Source organism: Colius striatus, chromosome 3, assembly GCF_028858725.1.
Source record: "Colius striatus isolate bColStr4 chromosome 3, bColStr4.1.hap1, whole genome shotgun sequence".
In the NCBI taxonomy this organism is placed as follows: Eukaryota; Metazoa; Chordata; class Aves; order Coliiformes; family Coliidae; genus Colius; species Colius striatus.
The window spans coordinates 13,802,017-13,825,687 of NC_084761.1; the positions used below are offsets into that span (position 1 = coordinate 13,802,017).

The window sequence follows — 23,671 nt, forward strand, 5'->3', positions numbered from 1 at the left end:
CCTTGGAACAAGGCTAGGCAAAATGGGTCTATTAATTTAGATAAGACGTAGAAAAATGTGGTCGATCTTGAATTGCATATGAAATTCTCAGTTTCAGTTCTGAGAATGCAAAATTAGTCTTATAATTTAATAAACTGTTCTATGATTATGCACTTTGCTCCCAGGACTTCCCTGACTCCTTCCCCATTCTGCATAACATCCCATAAAGCAAGAGGGAAACAATACTCTTTTGCTGATAGGCAACAGATGGCTGGCCAAATATCAAAGTGTAAAACAGCTTGGTTTTTTTCTGCTTTTCTTTAGTGGCAGTACTAATGGGGTCTCCCCTGTGCAAATGGCAATTTCTATGATTGCATATTTTTTATGCAACTTACTCGTTGTTTTAAAATTTTGTTGAAATCACCTATTGGATTTGGAAGTTACAAGTTTGACGTGATAGAAAAAGCCTTTGTGTAACATTTGTGTCTTTAGCAAATGAGGCTAGACACTGCAATTTTGTAATTAGATTGCTTAAGGTACAGAAAACTTGTAGTACGTGACTGTAGACACATATAGACACTGTACACAGAAATTACAGTATGGATCAGTATAAAAATGTATATAATTATATAAAGTTCTATATTGTTACACAAGGTAGTCCATAATTACTTTTCTCAAAGATTTTAAAACTTGTAAGCTAACATTAGTTCTATTTTTGAAAATTACTTACATCTACGAAGCAGTAGGGAAAAAAGTCACTTCAATTATCCATTTAGCACATAAGGTATTTAGCAACTATGTTTCCAGCCAAACGTGCAGTTATGTGTGAAGTGTCTTAGACTTTTGATTTAGATGAGGCCACTTAGTCTTCAGTAATTGCATCTATCAACAGTTGCTGTTTTCAAGCCTTGAGATACACTGATACCTCTAAATGAGCCATGCACACATATAGAAGAGGTTTGTGAACATTGTAGAAAATACAAAAAACCCCTAATGGCGCAATTAATCATAGATTTGAGCATCAGTGTGTAAATGCTACTTGTTTTGATCAACAGCAGTGAAGAGTATTGTAGTTTCTTGGTAGAAGAAGCTGACAACAGCTCTTAACTGCATAATATGCTGAGAAAGTATGACAAAGAAATGGTGTGGGAAGACAAAACCCCTAAACATGTAATCAACAAAAAGCAAAGGTTAGAACTCAAGATTTGTAGATGTACGAGTCACTGAGAGGCTTACATTTCATAATACTAGGAGAAACTTGAATTAAGAACTTGTGACATTTTGAAACTAAGATCAGAATGACATGGTATTTCTTAAATAAGTGTACAGCCTAATACAAAATTATCCCAGAGTCAGTGTCTTGGAAGACCTTTCACCAGCCATTTATTTACATATCTGTATACACTACCTTGTTTCTTATAATTTCACTCCATTTACTCTAGTGAATGTCAGGTCATGATACAAGCTATATTTATTCATTTTGTATTTCTATGTTGTTCTTTTTTCTCTTTCTAATGAAAACATCTATTGCAGAGGTGATTAAGAACTGATTTATAATAATAAAATAACATTGAGAGAAAATATTCATTTAGAAGTTGCATCCCTACTACTATATCACAGTCAGAGCTAAGCCAATCAGGATTTTGATTCTATAGAAATGCAAAGCTTTAAGCTTCCAAAAACGATTATATGGCATAGGTGCGTTAGAATGAATGAAAGCAAGGAAAAGATATGCTTAGACATAAAAATTGCAGATGCAAAATTTAAACTTTGACCTCGTAATAGTTTGCTCTGCAGTTCTCTTGGGTAAATACTCTGTTTAAATGCATGAGTCTTTCCTTAGTAAGTGACTTCTGCTGTAATTTGAATCATCAATGAAAGATTTTTGGTAATTGATATTACTTAATGTGTCTCAGTTAAAGTAATGTCTATATTGTAAAAGGCTGAAAATATTCAAAGCTTATTATCCCACATCAAGTGAGTAAAGAACTAATTGGAGTCTTTGCATTGTGACATTCATAACCCTGGATGAACAACTTTTCTTTGTATAACGATGCTGATTACGTGCACAACCTTGTTCTTATAGTGACTGTGCATATGTAAGTTTGATTAAGAATTTATAAAACAACCTTATAAATTCTTTGTTATCTGAGATATGTAATAAAAGCAAGTCAGTTTTGCTGACTGCAGTAGTAGATTTGTTTATGCCTGTAAGGTAACAGCCTTTAAAGTTCAGGTAGTGACTTTTTTTTTTTTTTTTAATATTTGTTTTCTTTTCAAGTAAGTTCTGGACCAGGTATGTTGTCCATATTTGCTTTTGTGACCTGAAAATACAAATTTATGTGAATTTAAGAAACTAAGGTTATATCCAAGCAGCCATACAGTGTCGTCCCAAACTACTTAGAAGTATCTCATAATTGAGGGAGGTTCTGCTCCCTCTCTACTCTGCTCTAGTGAGGTCTCATCTGGAGTCCTGTGTCTAGTTCTGGGCTCCTCAGCTCAAGAGGGACGGAGAACTTCTGGAGAAAATCCAACACGGGGCCACCAGGATGATCAGGGGACTGGAGCATCTTCCTTATGAAGAAAGGCTATGGGAACTGGGGCTGTTTAGTCTAGAGAAGAGACTAAGGGATATCTCATTAATGCTTCCAAATATCTAAATGGTGGATGTCAGGAGGTTGGGACATCACTTTTTTCTGTTGTATCTAGTGACAGGACAAGGAGTAATGAAAAGAAGCTGGAACACAAAAAGTTCCATTTACCCATAAGGAAAAACTATTTTCCTGTGAGAGTAACAGCGCACCAGCACAGGCTGCCCAGGGAGGTTGTGGAATCTCCTTCTCTGGATGTCTTCAAAACTCACCTGTGTGACCTGATCTAGATGGACCTGCTTTGGCAGGGTGATTGGACTGGATGATCTCTAAAGGTCCCTTCCAAATCCTACCATTCTATGATGCTATAATTCTATGGTTATACTTGTGTTTTTAACATTGGATGCATTGTAATTTAATTCTTTATTAAAAAAATTACATCAATTGACTTCTAAGTCCCTTGTTAAAAAGTTGGACTAGATAGTAAGTGATATGGTTATCTAATAAAATAGATTTTAATTCTGTCTTCATGATTATGACTATTAAAAACCTGTAGCCTACAGGTTCACTTTTAACTCAGAGCTAAAATTAATATGAATGTGTATATTTGAAATTAGGAATCAAGCAGAAGGGTTAGCTAGCATTTCTTCTTACGTATTTGATACCACTTCATCCTTAAACTTCTATAATCCTGGTGATTATGTTATTAGGTTTATGTTATGCTTCTTATGATTATGTTATGCTCTGAAAGACTTCCCTTGAAGCATTCTTTTATGCTTGCTCACATCTTTCTAAGGAAACTTTCTAAACAGACAGTTTAGAAAAAACTGCATTCAAAACAGGAGCTGTCTGTTCTGACTTTCTAAAGCACTTGCACAGATCCTCAGAAACTTTAAGTAGCCTTCTGGTATCTATACATTAGGAAGATCTTCTATCTTGAAAGTTAGAGTGTAGACAAAAATAAAGCACAATTATGTCCTGTCACTGTGAAAAACTGTATTAACCTTTACCATAAATTCATTCAGTGGAAGAAAATAATATTTTTAATTGAGAAAACACTATTTGTATCTCTTCTTGCATATCAGAAAATAAGTAGAATGGTGAAAGCATAGCATAAAAAAGTTGTAATTTTACTGTTAAATCAATAGAAAAGTAAATTTTTTTAAAAAATCAGATATATGGAGTACATAAAGACTGCTTAAAATTGTAAACACAAACCCAGAAGTTCCATGAGTACCAATTTATCTCTTGCCTAGGTTTGTAGTTTTCAAATTGATCTCAAATAATGTAAACATTTGTTTCATGTCTTTAATCTTTGCTATTTAATTTGTCTAATTTTGCTTGCCTTACCTTCATGTTTTCACTCAGTAGGTCTACTGAAAAGCCAACTGCTCAGCAGGTCTGGGCTGTCGTAGCATTTCTAAGGTAGATAGAATTTTCACTGTAACTTCGAAAAGATTTTCTTTTCTTCAGGCAACATATCAAGAATGTTTCCTGCTGAAACATTAATAAGTCAGAAAAGAAAACCAAAGTAGGACACTTCTGATCAAATTGATTTGTTTTGTCCTAGTGGCAGCAAAACTAACTCTGCATTACTTAGTACAGATGAATACCAAACAAAAAAGCCTTTAATTTTGGCTCTATTTAATACACAAACACAGGAGTAGATGTTAGCCTAGTAAGATATTAAATCTTCATGGGATGAAGAAAAGCTTGTTGAGCTATAAACTGTTTAGTAAAATGAACTGTAGAAATGAATTGTCAATATTTAATTGTCAGAATCTTTGTAATTTTTTTTTTCTGTAGTGATGTTTTGTGACAGTCATCTGCCTGGCAGAGAAGGAAATTATTCTGCAAGGAACTAGGGAAGCCTTATGTCTTACTGTTTTCTCTCCTCTACCTTGTATTTTCAGCTGATTTCTCACTCTATTTCCTATGGCATGCTCACCAGGCAAGAGGTAATGTGGCTAATGGAGAGTTTTGTATTCACTGGCCAGAGAGTATTTGTGTGCTGTCAGGTTTACCGCTTTCAAACAGAGGACTATTTAGAGTCTTCCTTATTTTCCAGAACAAATTGTCATAATCACTTGAGAATATTTGCTGGTTGCTCTAAAGCAGGTCGTTGAAAACTCCGCTTAGGCACAGAGATAGGTAGACAACACACCTGCCTACAGCTCATCCCCAGGAAGCCAAGGTCTCCTAGGAATCCCAGTGGATTGTCAAAATTTCATAGAATCGTAGAATCATAGAATGGTGGGGATTAGAAGGGACCTTTAGAGATCATCTAGTCCAATGCCCCTGCAGAAACAGATTCACCTAGATCAGGTCACATAGGATCTTGAAGACCTGCAAGGAAGGAGACTCCACAACCTCCCTGGGCAGCCTGTTCCACTGCTCCGTCATCCATGATATTGGACTCATGGATTGGATTCATGGCATTTGGTTGTCTGACCTATTTCTATAGTGTATTTGATTGTAATTCTAATGCAGTGATTTCACTTAAACTAGATTTTTTCAACCTCCTTTGTCTCTGTACTGTCTGGTCCTGTTCAGATATTAAGCTCTGTATGTAAGTGTGTGTAGTATATGTGAGTATGAGAAAAGATGCTTTCTTTTAGTGGAATTAAATCTTGAAGATTAAAATTCCGCAGTTTTAGTTTTCCTTATCTTTTTATAAACACTTTCATTAATCCTACCATAATATCTCCAGAAGGTGACCAGGGGAACATGCACTTTGATTAATGTTTGTTTAATGCAGGATTATCTATATTATTCATGTGGTTTATTCACATTAAATCTGTGCCTATCAGCTCATTTTCATATGAGTAATCATATGTAGTTGAAGGAGGAAGGTGAGCATTAGTGGACTAAGTGACTTTTTAAGCACAGTACAGGGCAGAACAAATGCAGTGTACAATGGACTGTGCCTTTTCCTGTATTCTTTTGAGTTACAGTGTTCACACAGTGTATGAACCATCTTTTTTCCTTGGAAAGGAATATCTTGCATATCTTCCTAATGCATATCTTCCTAATGCCTACATTTAGATTTCAGTCTTCTTGTGCTATCTCTGAACAAATTACCAGGCTTCTTTGCCTCATGAATGAGGAAGGAAAGGAAAACTTTTAAGTCTATATATCAAGAGAATTTGTGGAGAGCTGATTAGTATTCATCAAATGTAGATCTTAAGACTGAAAGATATTTTATGCACTTCAAGTGTGTTTTTTTCTTCTATATAGTACAGACAATATTGTAGCTAAAGACCAGAGGTTACAGTACAATACTTGCTTGTAAAAAAAAAATGGAAGAAGCTGTGTAAAATATTAGAAGGGAAAAAAGAAAAGCCATATAAAGTAGCATTGATCTGTCTTTAGGAAGAAATGCACTCTAATCTTCATTTTGTGTTATAGGTACATCATCCCAGCTTTGCAGAGATCTGATGCTGGCTTTTATCAGTGTGTCGTACGGAACAGGATGGGAGCATTGCTGCAAAGAAGATCTGAAGTTCAAGTAGCATGTATGTTTGCATGGAAGTTGTTTTGTGATTCATTAACTAACTGATTCTTTTTGTGGGTAAAAACCCAACAGACTGAAAACATTTGCTGATCTGAAAAGTTATTAGATATCGTATTAAATAGATTTAAAAATTATTACATGACAGGAAGTTTCACACTTATTCTATTTATCTTTTGGGAACTAGTTCAAAGCAGTGCAACATTAAGTGTTTAGAGCAAGCTCTGAGCTGTTCAAAGCCATCAAGATGAGATCATTTGGAGATATCTGTAGCATGAGAAAGCTGTTATATCTTTCCCAGAATATGCAGGGATTAAGAGAAGCTATAAAGCATAAAAAACCCCAATCAATCAAAACAAAAGAAAAAACCACCCAAGAGTACAGTAGAGGATATCTGAAAGAAAAATATGTGATGGGGATAGCTCCATGAAGATTTCAGATCAAAATCCTTGTGTTATTTCCCAACAAAAACTTCGCTAACGAAAATTTTAAAGTCTGTTTTTTATACCAATCTCTCCAATGTTTCTGCCACTTTAGTTAAGACTATGCAGAATTTTTGAGTTGACCTCTGATTTGATATTCAACTGCCAGTTGGAAATGTTACATTGATTTTCTCAGGAGTTAGTGCTACTTAATACAACCGAAGAAATGAACACACACACACTAATTTTCTGTTTTTCTGTTAACATCTAGAAAATATAATCCAAATAATTTATTTGGAAATAATAATAAAATCAGGCCTTGTTCTTTTTTTCAAAGTAAAAACATTAAATTCTTTTTTTAAAGATAGATTTGTATAGTTCTTGTAAGAAATCGATACCTGGATCGAATTTCTCTTCCTCAAGATCAGTAACTGGAAATTCAGTAGCAGTAAATGTCATTTGATAAGTGGAATTTAGATAAATTGAATTATTTATTAGAAACCTAATTCCAATGAACTGATTCAAATTAATCACTATGTCGTGAGGGAAGTTACATGGAATTTCCTGTGGTTTAAAATCAAAAGAGTTGGAAATGATTCTGTGTAAGTTTTATTATCATGTTCACCAGTTTACCTTATTAGAGTAAATTATATTACTGTATCTGTAATGTCAGTGATATCAGTAATTTGATGTTTGATAACTCTGTTGTACTGCTTCAGAGATACTAGGAGCTAATGTAAAACTAAGTTGCTGCTAAAATGAGATTTTCCTTCCCTACCTTCTGCTAATCCTTATGCACACTTCCTAGTGCTGTTGTGCTCACTCTGACACGTGTCAGACCCTTACAAGCACTTTTCTGGATATTGTGCTTCTGTTTTAGTGAATTTAATATCGGCTCACAGAGGACCTACTGAAATCTGGTGAAAGAGAGCATAACTATGAGTGGGGTGGGAGACCTCCAAGAAAGGGAAGATTGGAGAGGGGAAGATGAGGGTGATGTTCTCCTCATCCTTCAGCAGTAAACCATCAGATTAGCCTAGATGCCTCTGAAGTTGTATCTACAGGTGTGGTTTCAGGGGACAAAAGCTTTGATAGCAGTACTAGGAAAAATATACTAATTTTTTCCTCCATCCCACTAATTGTTCCCAGGCTTGCATTGCAGTGTATCACACTATTCCTTTAGGCTCAGCAGGAAAACATGTTTGTGCAGCTGTGAACTGGGAAACTTCTCCAAAATTTAAAAAAAGCAACAATTATTTTGTAGGGTTTGTTAAGATAATTCTTTTCCCCCTTGCCCCATTCCCTACACAGCTGTACAGGCATTTGTAATGGCATAGTGGAGGGCACAATTCCTGAGGAAGTACTTATGGGAATGATAGCAAGAAGGAGGCACAGGAATACTTTACCTTGATGCTGCTGCTGCTAAAGAATTTTGTCTGTCTACTTTATTCCCCTCTGATTGAGGAAAAGATTTGCAGTGAAGTGTTTTGTTTCTCCAGGCTTTTTGTGCATGTGCATTTGGTTGTTCTTGAGAGAGAAAGAAGTGTACTTGTTTACTTTTCTTTAGTTTTAATTTTCCCCCCCATTTAATTTCTAGTTCTACATTGCTGAACACAACTAAAAAGCCATCTCATAAGACTCCTCTGTATGAATTAAGCAGCCTATTTATTTATTTATTTGCTTACTTCTTTTCACTGATAAAGATGTTGAGACAAAGCAAAGCAGATCTTAGATGACTTGGGAGAACCTGAGTCTTGAACCTATAGTGATATATATGGCTTCTACAGTGAGATTCGTCAGTCAGAACTCTGTGCACTTTAATATGTGCACTTTGTTCCACATATTAAAGTGTTCTACAAGCTTCAAATATCTTCTTTCTCCTTTCCCCAGGATAGTTACTTATAACATGTTTTTGATCTAAAGTAGTAGCTGAGTGGATATAGTGAATATCTGATATTTTACCATGGGGTTGGGATCTTTTTGTTATTCATAAAACATATCAGAAGGTAATGTTCCAAAGGATTACTAAAGTCATCTTGTCCAGTCATCAAGAATTACAAAGTACTATACATTAAATGCTTAACTCAGAAGTGTTCACAGGAAAATAACTACTTTTGCCACTGAATAGAGGGTCCTTCCCAATACACTTAAACAGAAGAACTCTAGTGAAAAATTGGAAGGCATAATCATAATGTGCACTGAGGAAGATCTAAGGTATTTCTCACGTACCTAAATCTCTGAAGTAGCAGGGATATTCTTAAAAAATTTTTAAAATGTTCTCAATACATGCTAACATTAAAGGAATGGGAACAAATGTTTATGAGAAAACTGCTGAGTAAATCTTAATTACAGAATAGCCTTAAAATCTCTTGGATTGTGAAGAGTAAAACAGTCATATGACAGTGAAGTTAATTAGATCCACCTATGTGGTTTGAAACTTCTTTTCAAGTAGATGATCTGATTACAGTTGTAAGAAATATGGAGCAACAGAGGAAGTACAATGCTGATTAAGTCTGAATAACTAACTTGAAAATCACAAAGATGATCGAAACTTCTTTAAAATGCCATGTCTTTTTAATTTCTGCTCTTGTTCTGTCTCTTCTCATCTCCTGCCATCCACAGACCTGAAAGCAGTCTTCTATGCTTCAGTGTCCTTTGCATTCCTCTCTGCAGCAGAGAACTTGTAAAGAAAGCTGTGGTCCCTAAAAAAATCAAAAAACCTCAACAACCAACCAAGCAAAAAAAAAAAAAAACCTAAAAGGAATTCAGTGGTAAAAACCCAGAATAGTTCTCTATGGATATGTCAGTTTCTTGGTTTAAAGCAAATAAAATGCATAGAAGTTCTTTGGAGAGCAAATAAGTGGGAGCTTACAGCCCTGTTTATTTTAATGGATAGGATTGTGATAGACAAAGCAAAAGAATCAAAGGATCATAGAACCATTGAGGTCGGAAAAGACCTTTAAGATCATGAAGTCCAACCAGTAACCTCACACAACCAAATCCACTGCTAAATCATGTCCCTCAGCACCACAGCTACCCAGCTTTTAAACACTTCCAGGGATAAGAACTCCACCACTTCCCTGAGCAGCCTGTTGTAGTGCTCAGCAACCCTTTTGGTGAAGAAATTCTTTCCTAATATCCAATTTAAACTTCCACTAGTACAACTTGAGGCCATTTCCTCTTGTCCTAACAGTTATTATTTGGGAGAAGAGACTGACTCCCACCCTGCTACGAACTCCTGTCAGGTAGTTGTAGAGAGTGATGATGTCTCCCCTCAGCCTGCTGTTCTTCAGACTAAACAACCCCAGTTCCCTCATCTGGTCCTTATTAGATTTGTACCCCAGACCCTTCTCCAGCTTCCTTGCATTTCTCTGGAATTTCTCCAGCACCTCTGTGTCTTTGTTGCAGTAAGAGGCACAAAACCAAACACAATATTCCAGTGTGGCCTCAGCAGTGCCAAGTATGAGAGGGACAATCACTTCCCTAGTACTGCTGACCACATTATTCCTGATACAATTCCTGATACATTGGCCTTCAACAAGAAACAGAAAAAAATGCCTGCTGAATTTTTACAAGGACACCACACATACATTAACTTGTCTATGAAATAAACCTTTCAGAAACACGGGTTCTGTAGCTGTAGTTTTCTTCTATTAAATTTTCTTATAAAAACTGGTCTTTAATACTGCTGATGGCTTTGTAAATGTCAAAGATCTAGATGCACTGTTTAAAATGTAGTGTAGTGCCAGAAGGACTAATAGCTATCAACATGCTTGTAGCCTTGTAATTTTTATATCCATTGGGTATGATGAATATAGATCTGACTATACATTGGTTTGACTGCAGATGATACAGCTGCTTGTCTCTTTGTTTAGCTATAGATAAAAGGATTAAAAAAATAATGACAAAAAAAAATTACATACACCATTTGCATTCCTTTGTATTTATTTATAAAAACCCCAAACAGACCTCCATTAAAATGTCACTTTTACTTAAAAACACTCAGCTATTGAAAAAGAATGCTGAGGCCATGCAGTACTGCTGACTGATGCACTTCTAGTGTGCAGGAGCAGCACTTGAATTTGCCTTCTGTCTTCTGCTCATCTAAATCTGTATTAATCAAAACTGTCTCATGGTCTGTAGTATCATATTGACCAATCAGAGTGATGCTACTGACTGTTGTAAAACAGAGTTACTTTTCTGTCTGCTGAAAAGAAATGGGGAGAGAGACAAGAACTTCCAGGATTCTTAGTATAATTTTTTCTTTACAGACATGGGAAATTTCTTGGACACAAACCAGAAAAAAACAGTGACTCAAGGACAAGCTGCCGTTCTAAACTTCCTACACATACTCAGCTATCCAAGACCACAAGTGACGTGGTTTAGAGATGGACACAAGATTATACCAAGCAGCAGAATGTAAGTCAATGTAAAGCTCAAAATACCCCCACCATCAAATATCATTAAGTATATGTGATAATGCAACTTACATTTTAAGTACACTAATTCAGGTTTAAAGAGAATGAAGTAGTCTTGTTCATAGAAAGTCTGAGATAAACGATTATTTTTAAGACCAATTCTGAACTTCCTATGCAATTTGACAAAATAATTCACGTGGTTCTAGTGGTTCTGGTGCAGTATAAGAGACAGATGCACTGAATGTCTGCATTTCCTTCATGCTATTTGTTTTCATGATAACTTTTGGAAAAGTAAATGTTCATTTCTCAGTTACATTTACTTGAGTGGACTAAATAAATACTGAGATTTTTCTTTTTTAATACATGACTGATTTATTTTTTCATGTAGAGTGATACCTAGTACTGTTTTCACAATAAAAAATCTAAATATTGCTTATTTTCTGTTTATCTTTTTAGTCTACAATGATAGTTTTATTTGTTTTTTACTAACTAGTAGCTCACACACTTTTGACACAGTACTTGCACTTTGATTAGTTATTAACTCAAAGTGGGCTCAGTTATTTGTCCTTAAGCAGTTATGGAGTTATCCTGTGTTTCTACCTGCACAGTTTTATTTAGAGACCGAAGGTATTAGCTTAAACATTAAAAAATGTCTATAAAATCTTTTTTCCTTGCCTAATTTATTAGGAAAGAGTTGAAGTGCCAAGGGTGTTGGTGGTTATTTTTATCTGTGTATTATATTTTCATGTGTTCAAAGGGATAGATGTTCTAGCAGCTGATGGCAATGGGATGTTGCTAAGTTCCAGAAGGGGTGATGAGTCTTTAGAGTTTATATTAGAAAGGGAAAACTCTTCTTGGATTTTAATTATATTAATTCATACTGTATATTTTATTGCTGCTTATGTGCATTTTTTAAACCTGAAAGCCAGTATTACAGGCACTTTGAAACTGTTAAAATTAGTATTGCAGGAATGTGAAGAAAGTATGTAATAAATTATGAATAATTTAACAGTAATTTGATGGGAAACAGCTGGAAAGTGAAACAATAGATTTCTGGGCAATCTCTTGAAGAGAGCTAAGTGACAAATCCTGACTTATTAACCATTAAGAATCTACTTCCTCCACTCCTGCTATGTTACAAATTTTCCTTTGTGAATGCTAAGAATACACAAATCAAAAATTTGCAGATGGTGAAAAAGCCTCATTATCCAGGTATCAAACGTTTTCTTCAGAACTGTTATGGAGGAACAGAACAGAATGACCTGGGCAAGCATGCAGTGTCTGAAAATGAGATTTGTGTATGTTCTTTTATAGTCTGGGAAAATTGCAGGTAGAGATATATGTGTCATGTATTCGTTAACATAACTTCCTAATTTTCATGTGTTATACTTTATTCTTACTCCTACCTTGTTGGGATTGTTAGGATAACATCACTTGTATTCATAGCACTGTGGTAATTCTTACAAATGGGCAAGATGTAAAACTCTGTTCTGTAGTAGGGTTGAAATATACCTAAAGATTTCCACATATATTTTATTTCCCTGATCAGAAATTTTGTCTGAAAGGATTCTGAGGACATTTATCTAGCCTGTCTAAGAATTTCAGAACACTTTTGCAATAGAAGTACACATGCTGAAAGTGTGAACCTCCTTGGAGGTTTGATGTATGTCATACAGTAAGCCTGATAAGTTCAGGAAGTGACAGATTTATGGTACACATACCAATCATCAGTGCACTCTATGTGCAGTAGGTCTTCTCCTTCAAAGTATTTGAAAAACCATATAGCATCCACTCACATATTGCTGTCTGTGAAATTCTGGAAGCAAATATGGTAGCCCCATAAATACAGTGAACTTGAGACATGGAGAAGATGCATATAAACTGGTGAGAAATGTAAAGATATCTTATGGGAACTTTCCTGTTTCTTACCCGTGGAGAAAGTTGTGCATTTAACATGTTTTCTCTAAACAAAGAAGTGTATCAATTTAACTGGTCAGTTTACCAGGTGATCCAGTTAGACTTATGCATCAATCTAACCAGATCACCTGCTAAACTGATCAGTAAAATTGATACAACTGTCTTGTATGGATGCTCTTTAAACTGATTAAAGGTACCTTATATTGCTAAATCAATACAAAACTTTTTAAATCCTCTTAAACAAGCTTACAATGATTTGGCTAAATCAATCAGCTAGTCTGTCAACTATAATAATGATCTCTAAGAGTGACATCCCTGAAGGGTATGCAGACTGAGGAAATAAGGAGTGCTAAAAAGGACAGCAGTGATGATTATGGTACAACTCATTCACGTTGACCAAGTTACCTCTTACTCATGCAAAAGCCTTAATGTACATGTACCTAACACTGCAGTATTTTTATGTCATAATAATGATCCTTATGATTTTTTTTACACAGAACTGCTGTCTAGGAGCTACAATTAATTCATTTCTGTGATGTGGAAACAGACAATGAGCTGAGTTGTCCTTATGTGAGAAATACAAAAGATCAAAATAAAGACTAATTCTGAGAAAAAAACAAAATTTTTAAGATGTTTCTAGGAATGTCATTTAATTTGCTCTGCAGTAGGGACTAGCAAGCAGGTTTAAGGTAGTAAATTCTGATGTCTTTCTCCTTCACTGTTTATTCATATTTACGACATGTATGGGCGGGGGGTGAGATTCTGCCAATGATAGGAAAAGGGGCAATGGGTATAAGGTGGAACATAAGAGGTTCCAAAGAAATACAAGGAAGAATTTCTTCACTGTGAGAGTGAGGGAGCACTGGAACAAGCTGCCCAGATGGGTTATGGAATGTCCTCTGGAGACATTCAAAACCCACCTGGACAAGTTCCTATGTGACCTATGCTAGGTGGTCCTGCTCTGGCAGGGGGTTGGACTTCATGATCTTTCGAGGTCCCTTCCAACTCTTAAGATTCTGTGATTCTGTTATTCCTAAAGTAACGTGTTTCTAGGGAGTCAAGATAACAGAACTGCTGATTTGTAAAAAAATTCTGGTATCACTATAATTTTAAAGATACTTTACAATATGTCAAAAAGATTCTTCTTTGTGTTTTCTAATAATTATTTATACACATTAACACAGTTGCTAGTTCCAATAGATTATAAAATCATAGAAAATTTGAGTTGGAAGGGATCTTTAAAGGTTGGAAGGAATCTTTAAAGTCCAGCTCCCCTATAATAAGCAGGAACATCTTCAGGTATATCAGGTTGCTCAGAGTCCTGTGGCTCATCCTTGAATGTTTCCAGGGTTGGGGCATCTACTGGCTCACTGGACACTCTCTTCCAGTGTTTCACCACCCTCATAATAAAAAATGTCTTCCTTACATTTGGTCTAATTCTACCCTCTTTTTATTTAAAACCATTACCCCTTATTATATTGCAACATGCCGTACTAAAAAGTCTTTCCCCATCTTTCTTATAAGCCACTTTTAAGTATTCAAAGGCCAAAATAAAGTCTCCCCAGAGCCTTTTCCACACTGAATAACCCCAACCCAGCCTGTCTTCATAGGAGAGATGTTCTATTCCTCTGATCATTTTCATGGTGCCACTTCAAACAGGTCCATGGCTTTCTTGTACTGAGAACTCCAGAGCTGGATGAAGGATTCCTGGTAGGGTATCACCAGATATTCCTGAATTCTGATGACTAGATGGAACAAACCTGTAATTTCCTGGTTTTCCTAATGATCATTAGGCTGAAAAGTAACAATTATTTAGACTGGTAAAAAAAAAATTAAAATTCAGATTATATATTAGGTTTCATATTGTTTTTTGTCAGAATAGTAATCCTACTCTTGTGAGCATTCATGGATGTGGTATTTTCTGGGAGAAAGTTTTCTTTAAGACTTGCAATTTTTTCAAACAGCATATTTCATGTAACTGAACTGGTGGTATACCTCACGGTGGAATTTTGCAGCAAATAACTATGTATTAATCCTCATTTTAGTGGTTTTGGTGAGGAAACATTTTGTTAAAGTTCCCCAGATAAAAACAAGAGTAGTGTCACAAGTTCATTCTAAATGAGTGGGTCTGTAAAGTCAACAAATTCCTGTATAATATATGAATGTGAAGCAAATGGCCTGCATATGCTCATGGGGTTGTAATAGTTTATGGCTTAAGGCAAGTAACAATTCTGCAGCAGAGCTAGGGTGATATGATGGTATGTATTTAAAAATTTAAGTCCTAAAATGTTCTTCCCCCCCACCCCCCCATCGCTGCTTACTACAGAGTGCATGTGTGTTAATTTTGGCTTCTATGCACTGTATGTCACCAAAGCCTCAGCTTGATATTTTAAAGCAATGTTTTTAGATCATCAGAAGAAAGCTGTGTGCATGCTAGAAAAGTATGAAGTGGAGGACTGGAGAGAACAAAAGATCAATAACACAAGAAAATAAACTAGGAGAGGAATTAGGGTTTGGCATGTTTTTTATTATTATCTTACGTGAAAGTTTGCCAAGAAGTTTTAGAAAAGACTTCACGTTATGTCCAGACAGATTAATGTTTTCCAAATACACCAGCAGACTAATGTGGAATTACAACAGCACTGTTAGCCAAGGTCTTGACTGATGGGATAGTTTTGCCTGTTTCCCCTCACATTTTACAGAAAACAATAGCCTCTCTAAAGGGAACTGCATCAAAAGAAATTGCTACTCTGAGACATCAAACTTGCCTTGCCTGAGTATACTTCATCAGACTTAAAAGCAGAGTGCATTTAACTTTCTTTACACGGGGCATGTATAGTACCTTGGAGAGGCACAAAGGACAGTAGCACTGTCGAGGTCTACAATTGCCTTTCAGTTGTGGTATTGAAAAATTAAATTCTTAGTACTCTTAAGAGGATTTTTTTTTACCTTTTTCAAAGTGAAGGACTTGTTCACTGAAAAGGTTCACTCCAGACATCAATTCATTTGTTGTTGGTTTCTTCTTTAAGAAAAATTCTACTATCAAGTCATTATTACAGCCTTCATTTAACTTTCATACAGTGAAGCTATTATTTTTCCTAGTAAGCTCCAGTTAGATGAATATTAAGTCATGTCTTTTGTTAGCAGAATTATGTCTGACACAAAACAAGAAAGTTCATTTTTGGCATATAAAGACATTTCTGGGTTGGCCTTTTCAACGGACTGGACATTTTGTCACTTAGTTGACTGTTAATGAACCAAAACACTTTACTAACACACTTCATCCCACTAGATGGGGAAGATGAATTGCATTGCCTTTAGGTATACATGAGTTTACTATCTATTTTTTGCAGTAAGAACAATTCATTATGCGTCTGAAGTGTGTGGTCATTACTAACTCTTATAGAGAGTAAATGTGCTGACATATTGTGGAATGAAAATGTGTTAGGCATAAGCAACTTGCTGTGTTTTTGAACACCCTTAATACCTTGCAAATAAGCAAAGCTGGTGCAGATTTACTAGCCGTTCATTAAGATAAAATTGTAAGTATATTAATGACAGTCTCAGAAAATTTAGCTGCAGATAAATAGACTTTAAAAGATGAAAAAAATTAAAACATCACATAATAACACATAACATTAATATAATAATAACCACATTTGGGGCTGATATTAGCATTAGATTAGGTTTTGTCATGATGATAGCTGCTCACTTAATGTGCCATGTATATATTTTTCACTTCAATACAAACACCTCTTCATTTTTATATGAGCAGTTCTAGTGCCAGCAACGCATTTCTCTACAAATACTAGCCTGTCATCCAACTTACATTAGTTGCACATAATTACTTTTCACATACACCAGATAATACTTTAATTAAAATTGTGATGATTAGCATTAGTGAACAATAAATTCAGAGACTGTCAACTCTGCAGTATATTAGCTGAGCAATATTTTTTTTAAAAAAAAAAAGTTTGCAGATCTCTTAAGTGTGCCAACATTTTGGAGTGACACCCCTCAGCAGTAAGAGACATGGCAAAAAGCCTATAAGCTGTTTTTATCTGTCTATACCTTTTACAGGCTCCACATTGATTTTGAAGCCAGTACTTGAAAAAGAATATTTTTCAGAATTAAATTATTTCCTTAAACTGAAATTCATTAGTACCCTGTTATTCATTTATTTAACCAAACTTCTATATTGAGTAATTTCAATTTGAAGGAACAGACAGCACTAGAAATCATCTTACATAAAATTTTACTGTTATTCCCAAGGCCCATAAGCATATGAAAGACTGTAGGGAAATCTCCCATCATCTCTTCAAGTACTCAGTTTGAGTAGTCCTGGATGCTGTCAGTGGACTGTTTTGAGTATTATTGTCTATTGTGTTCAGTAGAGGAAAACATGAACACCTCAGGGTAAGCAAGAATCCCAGGATTATTTTCTAAAACTGTTTAACTTGTCTCAATTTAACCTCACTGTTTTTTCTCTCTGCTCATAATTTGTTTGCCACAGGTTTTAAACATATGTTTCAAAAATTAATTAATTCAGGCTTCTTAACTTTTAAGGTAAAATCTTCTGTGTTGGTTAGATGAAGGGAGAGGAAGACCAAGTCATATTTGGGGACCATGTATGTCCCCAATGCAGAGTTTGCAGAACCAACACAGCCTATCATAGGGTGGAAGGGGGACAGTGGAAAAAATATTGCTGCCAAAAAACATGCCTTTCAGCAAGGCTTATTTGGAAGTGGATTCCTCCCAGGAGAGACACTTTGAATGATGAGATGTGAGGCACATTTTGGGATTTGACCAATATGTTTCATTACAAGTTTAGACCATAAACCAGATATGGGTTTTTTTTAATATATTTGTTTTCAAAAGCAAGATGAGGTTTCTGCCATTGTGTTAGTACTCTATAATATGGAGGTTTTTTGCTAGAAAAAGAATGTATGCTTGGAACTTATATTGTGTTTTAATGGGCCTCAGCTGCTCACAGTATTTTTCAGCAGAGTCTTCAAAAGCTCTAAATTTCTATAAAACTTTAAAGATCACCATCTAAGAGGAAATCTGACTTTTGGATATTGTTTTTCCTAAATAATCACATCATAAGAACAAAACCATTTTATGTGCCACTACATTTATTAATCATAGATTTGGAATTTGTAAAACAAAGGGAATGGACGTGTCACTAGAAGGAAGCCTTTTTGCTCCAAGTATGATTTAGTTATCACAGCTTGATGCAGAAATTGATTTATGAGTTTGTTGCTTTCTGGGAACAAACGTACTTTGATAGAGAAAATATGGACTACGAAAAGGGTGTTAAAAGCACTACTGTCTGAAAGTGAACTACATAGTCTATTTTAAAAATCATGTCCCATTTGGAGGTTGGTAAATATGAAGACTCATTGTCATGATACTTTGGGGCTTACTTCTTGCATCTGTTTCATTTCCAAATCAGAATTAATTATGATGTTAGGGACAAATCATGAATATAATCCTTTAATAATGAATGTGCTTCTCTGGAAAAACATTTTTGTGTCCATCTTTGAAGTACTTTGTCTATAAATGGAAATATTTTAATATGCAGTCAAGATAAGGTTATTTAAAAGTGCTGCAGTCATTCTTAAAAGCAAATGCTTAAAAAGTGGCAATTGTTCACAAATCCCTGGGAACAATTTATCTCCTATGACCCCTCACATATCTCCATTTTTATGGAAATAGATGCAAAACGCTTGTGACTTATCAAATAGCAGAAAGTAATGTCTTATGTTTACCAATTAACTTTTATTAATCAAAACTGACTGAAGTAAAATATATCTGTCAGTACTTCCAGCTGAATACTATGAAGGGTTATTAATTTTGTTTTCATGGACAAATACTATCTTTTGTCACAATTCTTGTGAATTTGTCTATGATGAACAAAGGTGTTAAGACATAAGTTTGTAATTTTATAATACAGATTTATGGAGAATAATTGCAAAGCTTATAATTTTGGCAGATTTACTTTCATATTGAGAACTGTTGTGTGATTCAGGAAGAAGAAAGCCATAGAACTTTACACTCTGGGGATGTATTGTGGCTCTTGTGGTTGATTAGCATCAAGTCTACTTTTTTAACAGCATTCAAGTCGAATTTAAAGAATATGGTACATGGAAGCAAATGTGAAGCAGACCTTACACTAATTAATGCTGTAGAGAAAGAAGCTGGCAGCCTGCCTGTGGCTTATCTCTGATCCTTAGTTGTGAGTGGAATCTTTAGCTGTTTTGTGTTTGGCCTTCACCTGACTGATTCCAAATGAATTTGAATAAATTTAAAATTCTCTGTCTGAGGTTTCACAGATCTATCTGATCTGTACGAGCAGGATGGTTTTTGGCTTTGGGAAAACTTTGTGAAGGCATCTTGCAATTAGAAGTGAGAAAAAACAGTCTAAGTCTGTCAATATTAATATGAAATCTTATTTGTCTGTTGCATGTTAGTACTACCTTTTATTTCTTAATATATGCCCGTGGCTACTTTTATGTATTACACAAATCTGTTGATTTACATGTCAGGATCAATTCTAAACATAGACAAACAAGGCACCTTTTTATTGGCATGACCACCATTGCTCAGCTTTATTGTCTGGCCTTTAGTTCTAAAACTAGTCACCAGAGTGGAGAAAGAGTAGAATAGATCAACCTATTTTTCATCATAGGAGTGCCAAGAGGAAAGAATAAGAAAAGGAAATTATGAAGGACACCTATGCTTATCCTCCCCTTCCACCTGCCTGATACATGTTGTCAGAACAGATATGAAGAAAACCATAGCTGGGTCAACACAGGTGCATGTATGAAGCCTGTGGATCCTGGGAGAGATAGATTTTGCTGATAGAGGAAAGAAAAGACAAAGGGACTTGTAAGATGGCATGGCCAGCAATGGTTGTAGATCCTAGGAGAAGAAGAGAATGGATGAAGAGGAACTGGGCAGACTGTGGACTAGCAATGTTGATCTTTCATTGACGTGGCAGAGTAAGAACCAGTGTCCTGAATGCACAGCCCGTGCTTGTGTCACCGTCGTATTGTTAAGCCCCATAGGAACAAAACCAGCCTCTCCCAGAGAAGCTCTCCCACCCACTCCATCGTCTGCCTCACTCTTCTGTAGTTTTTTCCCCCTAAATCTTACTGACTCTCTCCAAACTCCTGCCAAAACTCCCTATAGTGTCACTGATCCCTCTCAGACATATGTCCCCTCTGGACCTACCCTTCAGTCACTGGAAAACTGAATGCTGACAACATTTTATCTTTGCTTGGAGTGGTTTATTTGTAGGATTGGAACCTAAAGTGTAATTGACAAATAAATTCACAGCTCAAAAAGCAGGAGAAGAAATATCTAGCAATTTCTAGCTTATATCTTCCTAGCTACTTGAATTTTCAAAATATAGGTATAAAGGAGACCTTATTTAGGAAAAGCACTTGAAAGCATTGAAGCCAAGATCTGTACAACAACATTTTATGTATTTTTCACTAAAACCTCAAAGGCTCTTCACCTTTTAAAACAGAGCTTTGCTCGATTTTGCTCAATGATTTTTCAAGAAACTACATTTGCTGTTGTTGTTCAGCAACCAATACCATTTGCAAGAATTTTAACAACTCTGTTGCTGTCTGCCAGCTGCCATGTGTTCTTTTACTACTCCCAGCATAATACTTCTTCACTGGAAGAAGAGTGCAATACTTTCATAATAATCACTAGTTCAAATCAGTGATTATTTAAAACATCAAATCTCATTTTTGGCAATCCATCATCTGTTTCCATGGGAACTGAAACCGGCCTTAGCAGCAACAAGAAGTAGAGTTTATTGGGATACTTATAAATTTCAATAGCTGTTGTTAGACAGCTGCATTTTCTGTTTACCCAACAGATATTGAAGCAACAACCCCATAATAGAGTTTTAGAATTCTATGTACATTTCATTTTAATTCATTTATATTTTTATTCATATTTTTGACAACTTGGCAGAAATGTTATGATCTAAGAGAGAGAAAATGTCAATGATCTCCAAACATTTCTATTCAATATTGGATGTTTCCATCAAGTGTCCTTACTATTCTTTTAACTAGGGCTGTGATCAAAAAGAATGGAAAAATATCTTGCCTTGAAGGGGTAAAGATAAGTGGAGGCTCCCACTTCATCATGGTTTAATTCCAGAAAGCAACTAAGCACCTCACAACTGCTCACCCACTGCCTGCCCTGCCTCGGCCCTCTTGATGGGATGGGGAGAACAAAAAACAAGTAAAACTCATGGGTTGATATAAAAATATAATAATAATAATAGAATGAAATAAAGCCAAGAAAGACAAGTGATTTACCATGCAATTGCTTACCACCCACCCACTGATACTCAGCCAGTCCCTGAGAAGTGATCAGCTTCTCCCAGCCAACTGTCACTGGTTTATATACTGGGAATGAAGTCATATGGTATGGAATATCCCTGCAGTCTATTGAGGTTATCTGGTCCTGGCTGTGTCCTCCCAAATTTTCTGTTCCTCCAACCTTCTTACTGACAAACATTATCCACCTTTTCTTCCCCATATCTTCTACCGAAGTTTCTCTACCCTCTCTGTCACCTTCTCCGCAAGACCCCCTAACTCAGGGGTCCAGTTCTTGCTGCTCAGTTCCTGTCCAGATGTTGCTGCTGCTCCCTGACCCCTTCTGATTGATTCTGCTGGCTACATCATCCGTCCTCTTGTTGGTGAGGGTGGTCAGATGTGCCCATCTTGCTCTCTGGTGCTCCCTGCATAATGAAATCAGAAAACTGTATTGAGTCTGCACTAACCATCTATAGAATCATCAACATAGATGTCTGGGAGAAAGAAAAGGAGGAAAATCCAAGAAAAATGGTAGTCCTGTAAACAACCATTTCAAAAACTCATTTATCAAATTATTGTAGTAGTAGTAGTAGTAGTAGTGTGGATTTAAATATGCTGTTTTGCTGTAGAATTGTATGGACTATTTGAGTATCAGAGAGAATAATCAGGCAACTAATTGAATGTGGTATTAACATACATATCTAGCCAACTTGTTTTCTTCCAGCTGTTTGAGAATGAAAACCATTACTTTTGTAGCTTGTCATTATTTTTGTTCAGAAGCAAGGCACGTATTTAAGACAAAGCTTAAATCTTGAAAAGCTGTTAAATTTCAAGACCTCATACCAAACAAATAATCCTATCATACTCTCCCATATACTACTACTACTATTCAATACATCTGGAAACTGGCTTACAAGGAAGTATTTTTGGGGCATAATAGATCATATAAACTAATAACTATGAAAGAAAATTGAGGATGATTTAATTTTCATAATATAAGGAAAGAGGAGGTTGTTAAATGTTCCATCTAGGTACAAGGGGACAAATGCTGATTTCCCCAGGCTCTCAAATTATCTCTAAAGAGTTTTCACTAAGTGTCTCATAAAACTACCATAGAAGGAAGCAAAAACATTCCTTAGCTCTGTTTGTCAGCTACTGGTACAGTGGATTTTGCAAAAACAGGGAGTTAGCAACATCTTCTTTCGATGAAATATAGAGAAGTGATGGTTAAATATTTTAATGCCTGAGAGCTTCTAATCCATAGCTGTCCATTTCACTAAATAAAAAAATTTATGGTGCTGAAGGTTAACTAATCAACATTTATAAAGCAACAATTTCAGTTGCTGTCCTCTTATCTCTTTGGGAAGCCACTTTTATTCAGGAATCCATTCCAGAATGGTAAAAAACACAAAGGATTTTTCCATGGATTGTTCAAACTAGTGGGTAAAATATACCTTGTTTGTGCTCATGAAACCTATAGTGCTAATATGGGATGAATAAAGAATGTGAATGCCATTCTTGATGCTTTTAATTAGTTAAAAAATATATTTCATCGGTAGGAAAACTTCTGATTGAAGAGCAACTTTTAGAGTTCTCTTTTTCTCTCTGGGAGATAGTAATGAATTGTGGGGTCTCTGAGACTACTGTCGTCTACTCTGAAGTCTGCTGCACCCAATGGGACATTCATTTAATCTGTTCTAATACATTCTGTTACCGGTAGGTGTGAATTTTAATCCTTTCTACAGTAAAATATGCATGTTCATCAAATGCAGTACTTTTTTTGTTCTTTTGAAAGGTTTGTATTAGATAGCACCAAAAGTAAAGTGGCACATTGTGTATGCTGCACTTTGTTTTATATATAACTTGTGTAATGTAAAGAGCATATGCATGATGTAAAATGGTCGAACAGTATGACAACAGATCTAAGCTACCTAGTAAGGTACTAGATGATTTGTTAATAGTTTAATATTTTTCATTCCTTAGTACTTCATTTATGCCTCTGAAGTAACATGATAATGAAACTTTCCTTTGTATAACATCAAAGTACTTTCCAAGGGGTTGCATTTTTTACACACATGTAGACCTTAAAAAAAAAGAGTCCACTGGGTCTCCACTCACACAGAAAAGTCGAATATCTTCTTTTATTGAACTGCAAAAGGGATTTACCAGAATTATGAAAAGGGCTCAGAGCTTGTGCTTTATAAATGCTAATACAAAATCTAGTATTTTAATAAGTTTTTTACATTTACATTTTTAAGTATAGTGCATTGGCTGAGCTTTGAAGGTACAGCCTCTCACTTTGACATTTACTTTCTGTTCCAACAGTTCTGTACACCTTTAATATAGTCACATTTAAGAAGCTCTTTGTACTTTAATCTTTTAACTATTATAGATTATTTCACCACACTATGCTAGTCATAAAGTGAAGGGGAAGGTATACAGGGCAGAGACATGCAGTGGCTGAAGGATGTTCAGGTGAGGAAATAACAAT

At 35.5% G+C, this 23,671-nt stretch overlaps 1 protein-coding gene across 2 annotated transcripts in view; it reads left to right on the forward strand.

The window, feature by feature from the left end:
• Positions 1–23,671, forward strand: part of SDK1 (sidekick cell adhesion molecule 1) — a 417,596-nt gene that overhangs the window by 123,668 nt on the left and 270,257 nt on the right. For both annotated transcript variants that reach the window (XM_061992261.1, XM_061992262.1), the window contains exons 4-5: positions 5,979–6,085; positions 10,775–10,922. In XM_061992261.1, coding sequence (XP_061848245.1) covers positions 5,979–6,085; positions 10,775–10,922 — 255 coding nt within the window. The remainder of the gene's footprint in view (positions 1–5,978; positions 6,086–10,774; positions 10,923–23,671) is intronic.